Below are 12,660 nucleotides of genomic sequence, written 5' to 3'. Positions count from 1 at the left end.
AGGAGATTTTATGAATTTCCCTTATCTACATTATCTTTGCATCTCATTTTTCTGGATATAATAGAATAGCCTGCAGCTTTTGCCATAAATTCATGCCTTCTTCTCCATGATACAATTAGTCTTTTAACCTTTTCTGTCAGTTCTTTTGTGGTGGATATAGCCAGGATATAAGAAAGATTAAAAGACATTTTGAGTGAACAAATGGCTAGGTTAGGGACAAGGAAAAGGCTTGAAGGATCTGATTAGGTTAAATAAATAAGCAATAAGGTTTGGATTATCTCTTTGTTTTTCAGTTGCTGGTAATTTAGGCTTCAGGAATAGTTTGAGGTTTAGTTGCTAATTTAGGATGCATGAGCTCCAGAGATTTAGAAGGACATGGATAGCTCACATTTCCATCACATGTAAGCAATAGCTCTTTTTCATGTGGTTACTCCTTGTTACTGAGAAAAAGAAACGTGTTCTACTTGGAGATAGATCCAGAAAACAGAAATAGGACTTACTGAAGTGCCAATATTGTACTGACCTTTTGCAGCAGGAAATACATGCACAAATTAGCAATAAAACGAGAGATTGGCTCACATAAAGTTACTCATCATATGAAACTCCGGTGCCCACAAAAAGTAAAAATATCTAAAGAAAGGCTTGTTTGCACCTAAAGAAAATTATCTGTTCAGGATTTGAAATTTAAAGGAATTTTATTTGTACCAAGTTGCTTTTCTTTCTGAAAATCATTTTTCATCCTTTTTATTTTCTTGTTTAATTTCAGTTCTTGGGTGATGCACCTATATTTCCCACCCTATCTGAGCATTCTCTTTGTATTTTATGACACTGCACGAGCAGGTCTGCTGGACTGTTCCACTTTACAGTAGGAGCTACTTAAGAGAGGCTAGTACTTTCTTAAGTGAGTGTAAAAAATTTCCTTGAAAATATCAATGAAACTCCTAAGTTTTATAGGTATAATAAGCAGACAGGATTATCAAAGAGAGGGTCATGAAATATGCTTCTTGATTTTTTGATGTCTGAATGAAATGCCTTGGCTCTGTAGAGTGTATCCTCTTTTAAATCCCAGTCACATTTGCTGGGGCAGCAGGAATCAATCCCTGTAGATTTTTAACTACTTAAAGTTCATCAGTTTCTAGACTGGAAATCTGCACACACAATTGCTCCATGTCAGTAGTCCTAAATGTTTTCTTTAAATTTTAATTGAAAATTTGATTGAAAAATGAAGCTTACCTGACAGAATTTTCTGTAGTTTGGCAGTGAGGAAGTATAGAGTTTCCACTTACAAACTCAGTAACTGTCTGGAAACCTGGAATGAATTTTGACCATATATGAGATAAGATCCATTTCAGTATTTATAACATAATGCACACGAGGTAAAACCAAAACCTGGTTGGGGTGAGTCATTACCATTCCTTCAAAAGAAGCGTGTAGGGTTCTAGACTAAGTTCTCATGTGGGATGCCAGTGTGGGTAGATACCAGAGTCAGTGCAGCATTGGGAGATGCTGTGCAAATGTGACCCAACTCTGTATCTTGGTCTCCCTAAGCTCTCGGTCTCTCTGAGGATCCTTTGTATTAGAGGTGGATATAAGAAAAGAAGATGAGCCAACAGTACTCCTGTTACTCCTTACATTGGAATTCTCCTCTATGACTAATTTAGGAGTTATTTTACCTTTTCTCTTTAATGTGCTGAGACTTCATGAACTTCTGTCTCCAGCCTTCGTAAGAGCCATTCCTTTCATATTATTGACACATGAGGTCATCAGATTCCTGAACTGCAGAGGCATGATGCTGGAATGCCACAGCGTCCACCTCTGAACCTGCAGACACAAGGAGCACATTTGCCATGAGGCCAAATGATGGTGGCAAAGAGGAGTCTGCAGAGTTTGCAGATGCAAGTCAGATAAAAAGAACACATGAGCTGTCCCAGCCTGCATGGCTCAACCTTCCTGGCAAAACAATGTCAGGAACATAATGTCATCCCATTAGTCCCTTCAAATGTTCTTTCATTTGAGTGAGTAGGGGTTAAATATGCACACCAAATTAAAGAAAGGCATTTGTTAATGAAGGCTGATAGATGGAGGTGTGGATTTGATCCACTGACAAGGTTTTGTAGAGGTGACCTGATCTGCTAGATCACTTCTCTGTAGTACACAAGGATGTGTACTACCAACATCTCAACACAGATCTCTGGAGTGTATGCCTGACAGACTGACAATATTGCTTAAATTCATAATGTATGAGTCCAGGCAGAGTTCTTGTAACCATCTCACTGGTCAATTCTTTTCGCAAAATACACATTCTTAAAACTTTCATTCATTGGTTCTTTGCTTATAAAGTGCTAGTGCTGGTGATAATACCAAAATTCAGAAATCATAGACTCAGTACATTTTCCTCGGCATGGCATGTTGAGTGTCCTCCCCCCCCCAGTCAAAAGATTGCAAATCACAAAATTTTAGGCTATAATAATTGATTTTTGGTTCTGGCCTTCTGGTTGTTCACGAGTGTCTTCATAACAATGGCAATTTTAACAGTGTTTTAAAACAAGCTGTACCACAATCTTTTGAATCCATGATGCCCAGTTTCCTACAAATTTTTGTTTCATGACTGGATGCTACGTTGTCTGATAAAGATGCATGTTCAAGGCGAAGTGTTTCCCATGATTGTGCCTTTCTAAATATTTTCCTCTTGTTAGAGTCTCTGCTATCTAATGATGATCAAGATTAGATCCAGTCTCTCCCACTGTGAAAGGACTAATAGGCCCTCCAGGTGCATCCACCTGACAAATATAATTTGTCCTCAGAAGAGCTGCCAAGGACAGAAACCCTGGACCACAGTGTAGCCTCATTTGTTCAGCTTGTCTTTCAGGTGGCCAAAAGTTCGTCTGCATGAATAACAGTCAAGAGTTTTAAAACTAGTGCGACAGAATGTGTACATTTCACTTACAGAAAGCAAGTCTTGTGAAATGAAAGTGACATTTTCAAATTTGATGTGAACCATGCTATATTTATGTCTCTCAAGCCCTACTTTGAATATTTTTTCACAAGCTACTGCATCAAGAAGGGCACACTTAAATGCAGCTGATGTGTTTGAGTGATAAAAGGTTTGCAGGATTTTCAATCTTTTTAATCCTCTTTTCTGGATTTGAAGGTTCTTATACCATACCTAATTTAGCCCACAAGGTATGGTTCCCAAAGCATTCCCAGCAGAATGATAAAGACTGTACACACAGATTACAATCTTTTCAAGGTACATCATTATCCAGCCAAATCCAAGGAAAAACTGTCATATAAAGTAGAGGTCCATTCATTGAACCAGTCAAGAGAGAGCCCTGTACCAAAGGGTCATTGTGGGTCCTGCCTTGCTCTGGTGCTGTATGATAAGGACCAGAGTACATTAAATCTCCTGTGACTCAGCTGCAGTCGGAGGAAAATGTATTGCCTGGTTGCTGCTACAGCATATGGATTTGTCTCTCCCTGACACAGATATGCAGTAAGTATTCACAGAATCCTATCGTGGGGAGTGAGCCTGTTACTTTGCAACGAGCTGTTGTGGCTGCTTCAGGGGCACCTGAAGCCTGCAGAAGGAAAAGGAATTAGCAGGGTACAGTGGAAATTTCTGCAAATGGGTCAAAGAGTACTGCTGTTAAAAACCAGAAAGCAGGTGCACACAATGTCCTTTTTGAGTGGACGAGCAGTGTCAATAGGCAGTCAAACCAGAGCAGCTCCACTGCTCATTAATTCTGTTTCTCGTTCCACCATTTCCTGTTCATTAGCTCCCTCCTGCATTTACCCTCTCTCTCTGGAGCACATTACTCAGACTCAATCATTGTCTCCAAAGGGGAAGGGTGTTGAAAGAAAAGGCCAGAGCAAGACCCTGCATTCCCCACCTCTCCCAAACTAGCTTTTCTGCTAGAAAGAAGCCAAACAAGTATTTTACACTTCCTTGGAAAGATAAATGTAATTCAGGCTTAAGGAGGGTATGTGCCCTCGAGCCAGGATTTACCTTTGTGCTGCTTATTCTGTCAAGAAAACTTGTTTTGTTCTGAAAGGACTGTCTTAGCCACCTCTAAATCTCACCCATGCTCTAAATCTTTCAGGAAGAAATAAACACAAGAGTCTGGCTTTGTTTTAACTGGCTTTTGTAAGGAGGGCTATTTGTTTCTTCTTGCTTTTTTGTAAGTTTTGATACATTTTAAGTGGGACTGCTATGCTTGTCTGAGTGTAGTGGCAGCTTGATGAACTGAATGGAGCCACACACAGGTAAATTGTATATTTGTTTTCTGAGAAAGGCAGCAAATGCCTCCTGTTGATAGGTATCTGTTGGCTTACCATGGTCCACGTTTCTCAGTGCTGAACCAGAAAAGCATCATGTCTGGTCCCAGGCCCTGTCCAGCATGGACAAGGCACCAGAGAACCTTCTGCTCCACCATTCCTCATAAGAGAGTCAAGTACAGCAGGTTTCTGCAGAGATAGAAAAGCTCTGTGCAGGGGAAGAAGGGGCTGTGGGCTGGAGCACTGACATGCCTTGGGCACACAGCACTGTGTTTTTGTGGAGTGATACAGAGCTGCCAGAGAATACAGTCTGCAACACAGTTTTTTTATCCGTTGTATTGATAGGCACCAACAGTGGCAACATTTTGTTAATTATTTCATCTCACTTATCCCACATGTTCTTAGGCTGGTGCACTAGGCTTGGACCTTTAACACAGAAATGCTGCCTGTGGCTTTGGGATGGTTTGATGAATTCTGCCACGAGGCACTGATTCAAATTAGACTCTCCATTAACAGCCCCCATAACATGTGTCCATAGCTGTAAACACCTTGGTGTAGGTGCACGACCCATTCAAGTCAGCTTTGCTGGAATGCCCTCAAAGCCATGCAGAAGTGAAGCAAGCAGCAAGGAGAAAAGGGACGCTGTTCACACATTCAAGCAGTTTCTTAGGAGAAGCCACATTCCCAAATCTTTCCTGGTAGTTCACTTTCAGCTTTATTCCAGGTGGCTCTTGCCTGCCCAGTCGCACACAGTTAAGTAGCTGTGGGGTGAGCACTGTGGTGAGGAACAGCCCCAGCATTTTCATTCAGTGCTCATTTTAAAAACGTGCAGCAATGGATGGGGGTGAAGAACAAAACCAAAAAAGCTGACACGCGTTGTTTAGGACAAACAGACTTGATTATGGATCCTGAAGGTGCTATAAAACTGATGGATTACAGGTTCAGCATTTCTGGGATTTGAGCTGTCTGGCTTCCACTGTGCTTTCATTGTATCAGCTCCCCCTCATTTCCTTGCCTTTTGCTGGAAGCACTGCACTGGAACACAAGTGAAGTGAAGCAGGCCCTAACTAGACCCAACAGCTGCCTTTTGTTGCTGCTGTGGAAACAGCTGTAAGGGGGTAATATAATCATTCTTCTGTGGCCAGTCAGCTGCATATCATAAGCACCTTTCTCAGATTCAGGGGACCCGGAGGCAGCTCCTGTGGTGATGTAAATGCTAATTGGGCCCACAGCAGGCTATTTTGTGCCCCATTTGACATACTAAGCACTTGTTGTTCTGTCCCATGAGCATAAAGTTGATTGAACAGATATTCTTTGCCATGTTTATTACAATCAGACTCATGTTTCATTCATGTGCAGAAGAGGTCTTTGCATGGATTCCTGTAAGTGGAAGGAATAGTTTCTATGCTTTTTGATATGTTGCTCATCTTTTGTGCAGTAAAACTTTTCTGTGTTATCAGTCAGCTCAGACTTGGGGTGCTCACATATAGAACACTGGATTTTTTCCTTTCCTTTCTTACATATAAGCAAGTTTTGAATGGCTTTTGTGGGTTGTTCTTACAAAATCAAACTCACCTGGACTCACACCAATTTTGTGGTTTTCTGTCTGAGATGACTGATTTAAAAACAGGTTTGATGAAAAATATAGAATAAGTCATAGAATAAATCATATGAAGAAAAATTGAACAGTTTATCATTGCAAGTCACAGATTATAATGAGCAGGGCACTATTTGAGTGTACTTGTAGGGGTTGTTCTTAGAAACAAACACGGGAGTGTGTAAACACTGAAAACTGCTGAGCAGCAAAATTAAGAAAGTGGTGTGGAGCAGCGTGCCTGAGCTTTAGATGCTGATTTTAATGTGTCCTTGGTCACAACAGTTAGCTTATTTGAACTTCAGTTTTCCCCTATCAAGTCAATTCACTAGCTTTTTAAAGTACTTTAAAGCCCCACCTCAGACAGGGTTGTAGCTAGTCAGAAACTGGACATACTGAGTCTCCAAATGTCCTTTGCAGCTCTTTTGAGATAGCATTTTTTCTGCTGAGGTGGAGCATTACAGTATTTCCCTGGCCAAGTACTGTGTTGGTTGTAGTCAGTCTATATCAGAACATTGAATGAGAGATCACAGAAAGTGAGTATTCATTGCTTTGGCACAGGAGAGCACATAACATGCCAGCTACAGATATGTGTAGAGTAGGAGGTGCATCAAGGAGATCCATTATTGATCAGATGTGGGAGGAGTGGCATTGCCTGCTCAGAAAAAAAAAAAAAAACAGGGAATAAATATGAAAAACTAATTCAGAAACGAACCAACCAAAAAAACCCAGTTGCTACCTTTGTACGTTTCTATATCGGAAATCTTGAGTTACACTCCATTAACTCTGCACTTTTATTTCACAGGTTCAGGTTCAGCGGTCGTATTCTTGGCCTTGCTCTCATCCATCAGTACCTTCTTGATGCTTTCTTCACAAGGCCATTCTACAAAGCACTGCTAAGGCTGTGAGTATAACCACGCAACCGTGCAGAAACAGCAACCCCACAGGGAGCCCTACAGAGACACAGACCCTCAGGGAGTTGCTTAGAGCACACTGACCTTCAAGTTCTTTCTACTGTTGGTTTGTTGGTCTGCAATAGAAAATGAAAACATTTTAATTTTTCTTTGCTTTCTCCAAGAATTTGCCATTCATAAATACTATGCTGACAAAAAAATTGACATTTAGAAACACACATCAGAAAGCACTGATTTTACCAGTACAAGATTCAACCAAGTGGAAGACTTAAAAACATCTTTGATGGAATGAAACAAAATAATAACAAAAGGACAGAGGTTATATTAAGCAAAAAGACATAATTTGTCATGCCTCACTGATGGAGTAGCTTTTCATTCTAAAACATAACTAGGATTAATTAAGAATGTTAATGTAGATATAACCAGGGAATTTTTTTGTTTTGGCCTCCTTCTTTTATTTTAGTAAGCATAAGCTACCAAGAATGCATTAATTTCAATTTTAAGTTTATATGGTTAATTTGGATTGACAATCAGTCCCTTTTTAATTAATAGACTGAAGTAAAACAATATATATAAAATTTTTGCAACAATAAAACCATAAATATTAACTCATGATTGCAATTAAATGCTAAAGAGCAGAATAAAGTCTAGCTGAAACAGTTCATCAATTAAGATGATTCCAAATCAGCAAACATACCTGTCTTAACAGTCCTTTAAATTCTTTATCATGTTAGACTTTGTTGGGTTTTTTTTTTTAACAATTATTATTGCTGGGGTACAAACACTCATATCTATATTGTACCTGATCTAGTCTGAAAATAGGCTGAAACCTAGGGTTATCTCTGCATCCTTATTGCCCCTTTAGGGAATTCGAAACCAGGCTGCTCATAACAAATGTGTCCTTTCAGCAGACAGGGTTGGCTCCTTATTAGCAGAAATTTAGGCTGCCTGGTCTGCCCTGTGTCAGTCTGTGTGCTCACCTGGCAGATGATAGATAATGGAAGCAGCCAGGCACATCATGGTAGGGCTGAAGGGACATGTGTGCTATGAAGTGCAGGGCATCCTGAAGATCCACATAAAATCAAGCCCCAGGGGTGTCTTCTGACAGCAAATAATGCAGGCAGCCAACAGATTTGGCCTTGAGCCCAGCTATGCAAAGCAAACAGTTGCAGAACTGCTTCAAGAGGGTCTGTGAAACAGCCTTTGAGGTTAACAAAACTAAATGAACTTCAATTTTATGTTGGATCTTCAGTAAATTTGCTGACATACTTAGTAGGAACTCATCCTGCCAGTGGTCATCGGATCATATATTTTTTCTTGTCTCACAATCAGGCCATGTGATTTAAGCGACTTAGAGTACCTGGATGAAGAGTTCCATCAGAGCTTGCAGTGGATGAAGGATAACAATATCACAGATATCCTGGATCTAACTTTCACAGTGAATGAGGAGGTGTTTGGACAGGTGAGCATAACTATGCAAAACATCTGAAAAGCAAATTTGAAGCTGACAAAGTTGAGTGTGATGAACATCTTTCTGTCAGAACAGATCCTTTAGCCTTTCAATAACATTTTCTTCTCCTACTTTCTGTTTCTTTCAAGCCACTTGTTCCAAGGCAGATGTTTATTCTTAGGGTGTGTAATATACAATACCAGTCCCCCTACAAGCCTCTTGAGCCACACACTGATGAGCATGAGGAATTCTCTGTAGTGCAGCTCTTCTCTCCAGGGTGTTGTTCACACAGATGTGGCATTTGGTGAATGCAAGCAATGTAACTTAAAGCTGATGTGACTGAAAGGATGGGTTAGGAGGGATTAAAAAAAAATGACAGGTGGTGTAGGACCTGGCAATCCTCACCATTATTTTGTCTGATATCTCCCTGCTAGATTCTGTGTCTCTTACTTACCTTGCACCTACTTAACAACTTGGTATGTACGTCCATTTATTGTGCTTTCTACAGCTCAGCTCTACCTTAATCAGACAGTTCTCTGTAACCTGGCTGATCGCTATAGCTTTAGGGAGAGTGCGACACTGGCTTAAGTGCAGTCTGGCAATCAGAATAAATGTCTCCTGTGGGATTCTTTGGGTTGCACTGAAGCCCTGGTGCTCTCTGCTGTTGCAAACTATGCTGGATTATAACTGTCTCTGGGAAGCTTTGAAGGGAATCAAAACAATATTGAGACTATAATTAAGGATCTCCAAGGAGATAATGAAAACTAGAAAGGCTGAAGAACCAAGCTCACCAAGTACTGCAGAAGCTCAGGGGATGGAGATGCCTTGTAAGAAACAGATATACAGTGTCAAAAGGAGCATAGAAATCAGGTGGAATATGACCTTTTATACCCCTCATCTTACATGCATCACACCTGTGTGCCCTCACCACCTTTTTGTGATTGGTCAATACACATCAGCATTCCATGTTTCTTTGCCTTCAGTACTGTTCACAGGTCCTGCACTGTTGTAGTGCATTAGGGATGAGGCTCAGCTGCAGCCCTACTCCCAATCACCACAAACTGTGTGCCCACAGGAATATTCAGATAATGGCTCTCACCACTTCACAGTTAAGTTTCCTGGAGTGTTTGCACACAGCTATGGTAGTTCTGTGAGCTAGGGAAGAATTTGACGAGTTTCTGAGGGGAGGAATTCCAGCCCTGCTCATCTATGAGCTTTAAAGTAATAGAAAACAAGCAAGGCTTCAGGGGGTATATGAAAAACTGAATTTAGCCTGCATATAGCAGAAGGTTGCAAAGGATGATCAGAGTTAAGAGCAGATGAAAAGGATGGGGCAGAAGAATTAAAGTAGGAAGCCTCTGTAGAAACAATAACACTGTTTTTCCACAGACTCAAATGCAGGAGTTTTTCATGGACTTGGAACTGAGAGCTTGCATGACATTGAATTGACAGTACAGTGGTTTACCTGGAAGGTATGGCTACCTGAGACTAATACACAAAGGCAGACAGAAACACACAGACATATTCACAAAGGCAGATGAGACAAGTTTGTATTTACAAGGGAAGACTACAAAGTTGAATAGGAACTGAGTTGCCCTGACACATCTGAAGTAACATTTGGCATACTATTTACTTGTTATAGTCTCCTCAAAGGAAAGATAAAACAGTTACATAGGCATCTGTTGTGGAAGATAAGAGATGGCTCCAAAGAGAATAGAAAAATCATAATCTGTTGTAGATACTGTGGTATAAAAGCAAAACAGCACTAAAAGCCGGGTTTTGATGCTGTTGTCTAGTACTTGATTTCCTGTGTACTGGACACTGACCTTGCTAGAACTAACAATGGGGGGAAAGGTTGATTCTCACTGTGAATTACAACCATCAGAATCCAAGTGTCCTAAGTGAAAGTAAGATTTTCCTCTTGAAATTTACTAAGTGCTGACAGCAAAATAACAAAGAAATCGCAGTCACATTTTATGCTCACAGATGGATCCTAGTTGAAATTCTTCCATGCCAAGAGTATCTAACCACTTATATGCCATCTGAGCATTGCTTTGCTTGGTACACGTGCAAGTACCAAGCAAAGCAATGCTCAGATCACAGTGGGAGCTCTGCTAATATTTTGGAAGATGGATTTCAAGGGCTGGGTAAGGAAAACAAGAAATATGCTGTCTCCTTGAGAAGCTGTATAACAGATGGTTACAGCCCTTTTGTCCTGCTTCCACAATGACTTTATTATGGACCAGTCACTGCTGATTTCATATTTTCTTGTCTCATCTCTGATGTGTATTGAACTTCTAAAGCTTTCAGGCCAAATCCTCTTTCTTGGTACTTTCTTAAGGAGAATTTACTCCATGTCAATTCCAGCCTTCTTGTGTACTGGAACCCAGAGCACTTCTGTAACAGCAGTGATACGATGTCAAATCAAGCATTACGCATTTTTACTGGTGGGGGCTGAATGACAATTTGAGAATTTCACTTATAAGACAGAGACATATCAGTTGCTTGTGACCCAAAGTACTTTCTCATGCTTTTACCCAGTAGAAAGTGTTCTTCCAGGCCTTAACTCTGAGCTCTCTTTGTGGATACCGCCTGTCTCTGTATTGGCTCCCATCAGGTAAAAGGAATGAGCTACACTGGTTGAAATGTCTCCTTACTACTCTGAAACCTGAGTTGTAGCTCACAGCTGCAGGTAATGCCCCTAAGAACAAAATCCCCAAAGTAGGGATTTTTTGCTATTGATTGCTGGCCTCCAATCATAGATAATTAATGGTATTTGAATGTATACAAATAAATATAAGTTGAAAAATGCAATAGTTTTCTAGGTGTTTGTGGAAAGTCTTGCAGGAGACTTTGAACATTTGGACCTATGGTCATGCTTAAAGGTAGACAACGTTTAGTCTTTGGTTTGGCAGACACACCTAAATGCCTCACAGCCTTGAAGAATACAGCAAGGTAGCTGGGCCAGAGCCTTTCTTTTTGGACAATGCAGCATTGCTTGTATCATGGTGAAGCAATGATTTATGTTTGGGAATTTAACCTGAACCAGCTAAGAATTCCTAACTCCTTCCATCCAGCTTTACTTGTTCCTGCTGTTTCTCAACAAAGCTACTGATTAGATGACTCAGTCAATGTTTTTAATTCATAATACTGCAATAGGTTACTCAAGTAAGGTGACCTAAATACTGCCTATGCTGTGTGCTGTCTGTTGGGCTAATAAATAGATAATAATATAAATAATACTAGTAATGAATATGTATTCATACAGTTCATTTACTGTCTGTGGTGGACACCATTGTTACAGCAGCAGAAAACTGAAGAGAAGAGCAACAGTATTCTTCCTTTTAAATCAACTAAATTGAATGTGAAAATAATTGAAAGACAAATGCAATTCTCTGTCATATGGGAGGAGGAGTATGTGCTTGCTGGGTAGGATCCAGACTGATTCCTTTAATTGCTTCTCCATCTCAAGCCTCAGTAGCCCAAGCCAACTAAATTAACTATTAAAATGCAAAGAAATGCTACAGCTCTTGCTTAAAATAAGAAAAAGTTATTTACAGTACAAACTTTTCTCAGGTTTGGATGGCTGATACAAAACTCTGAATCCCACAGTGACTATTTATCTGTGCAAGGTTGCTGTACAGGTCTTCTTTAAGGTAGTATATTGGGAGTATTTATTTTATGATACTTTCTTTAGCTGTTTGCATTTCTGAGTAAACACTTTTACTGGTGCTTGGGGAAGGGTAACACTTGTTGCCTAAGAGACAAGTAGATATCCCTTCCAGTTGGCAAAGCAGTTTGCTATTCCAACACTGTGATTGCTTCTCTGTCCTGTTCTTTCCTGTACTGTTGCTTGGATGATATCATGTTTGAAACAAAACATAATCCATACAATGCTACACCACTGTTTATCTTTGTTCTGTAGGTGACAGAGAGGGAGTTGAAATCTGGAGGGGCAAATACAGCGGTGACAGAAAAGAACAAAAAGGAGTACATCGAGAGAATGGTAAAGTGGCGAGTGGAACGAGGAGTGGTCCAGCAAACAGAGGCCCTGGTCCGTGGCTTCTACGAAGTAAGTAGCAAAGTGATGCTTCCACAGTCATCCCTCCTTCATCTGAATAAGTAGCACCCTGATTAAATGCTTCATTGATACCCTAGAGAGCAACTAAACAGATGCAAACAGCAAGGAATTGGAGTTCTTGGATCTCTACAGACAGAGACCTTTGATATAGAATGTTTAGGATTAAAGAGAAAGGAAGGAAATGTGTCTTCTGAGTGTGGTAAAGCATTACTTATGATCAAGAGTTAAGAACAGCACTGCTTTCCATTCACACAGTGAGAGAAGTAGGCATTTGCAAATTTTGTTCTACCATGTTGTGATTTCAGGTTAGGATTAGGCGTCCCTGACAAAGAAAAATTGTGAAGAA

At 40.3% G+C, this 12,660-nt stretch overlaps 1 protein-coding gene across 12 annotated transcripts in view; it reads left to right on the top strand.

The window, feature by feature from the left end:
- Positions 1 to 12,660, top strand: part of HECW1 (HECT, C2 and WW domain containing E3 ubiquitin protein ligase 1) — a 250,824-nt gene that overhangs the window by 223,717 nt on the left and 14,447 nt on the right. For all 12 annotated transcript variants that reach the window (XM_041714544.2, XM_041714543.2, XM_041714540.2 and 9 more), the window contains 3 exons: positions 6,675 to 6,773; positions 8,116 to 8,245; positions 12,159 to 12,305. In XM_041714544.2, the coding sequence (XP_041570478.2) occupies positions 6,675 to 6,773; positions 8,116 to 8,245; positions 12,159 to 12,305 (376 nt within the window). The remainder of the gene's footprint in view (positions 1 to 6,674; positions 6,774 to 8,115; positions 8,246 to 12,158; positions 12,306 to 12,660) is intronic.

Source organism: Taeniopygia guttata, chromosome 2, assembly GCF_048771995.1.
Source record: "Taeniopygia guttata chromosome 2, bTaeGut7.mat, whole genome shotgun sequence".
NCBI lineage: Eukaryota > Metazoa > Chordata > Aves > Passeriformes > Estrildidae > Taeniopygia > Taeniopygia guttata.
This window is presented reverse-complemented; position numbering and strand designations above follow the sequence as displayed.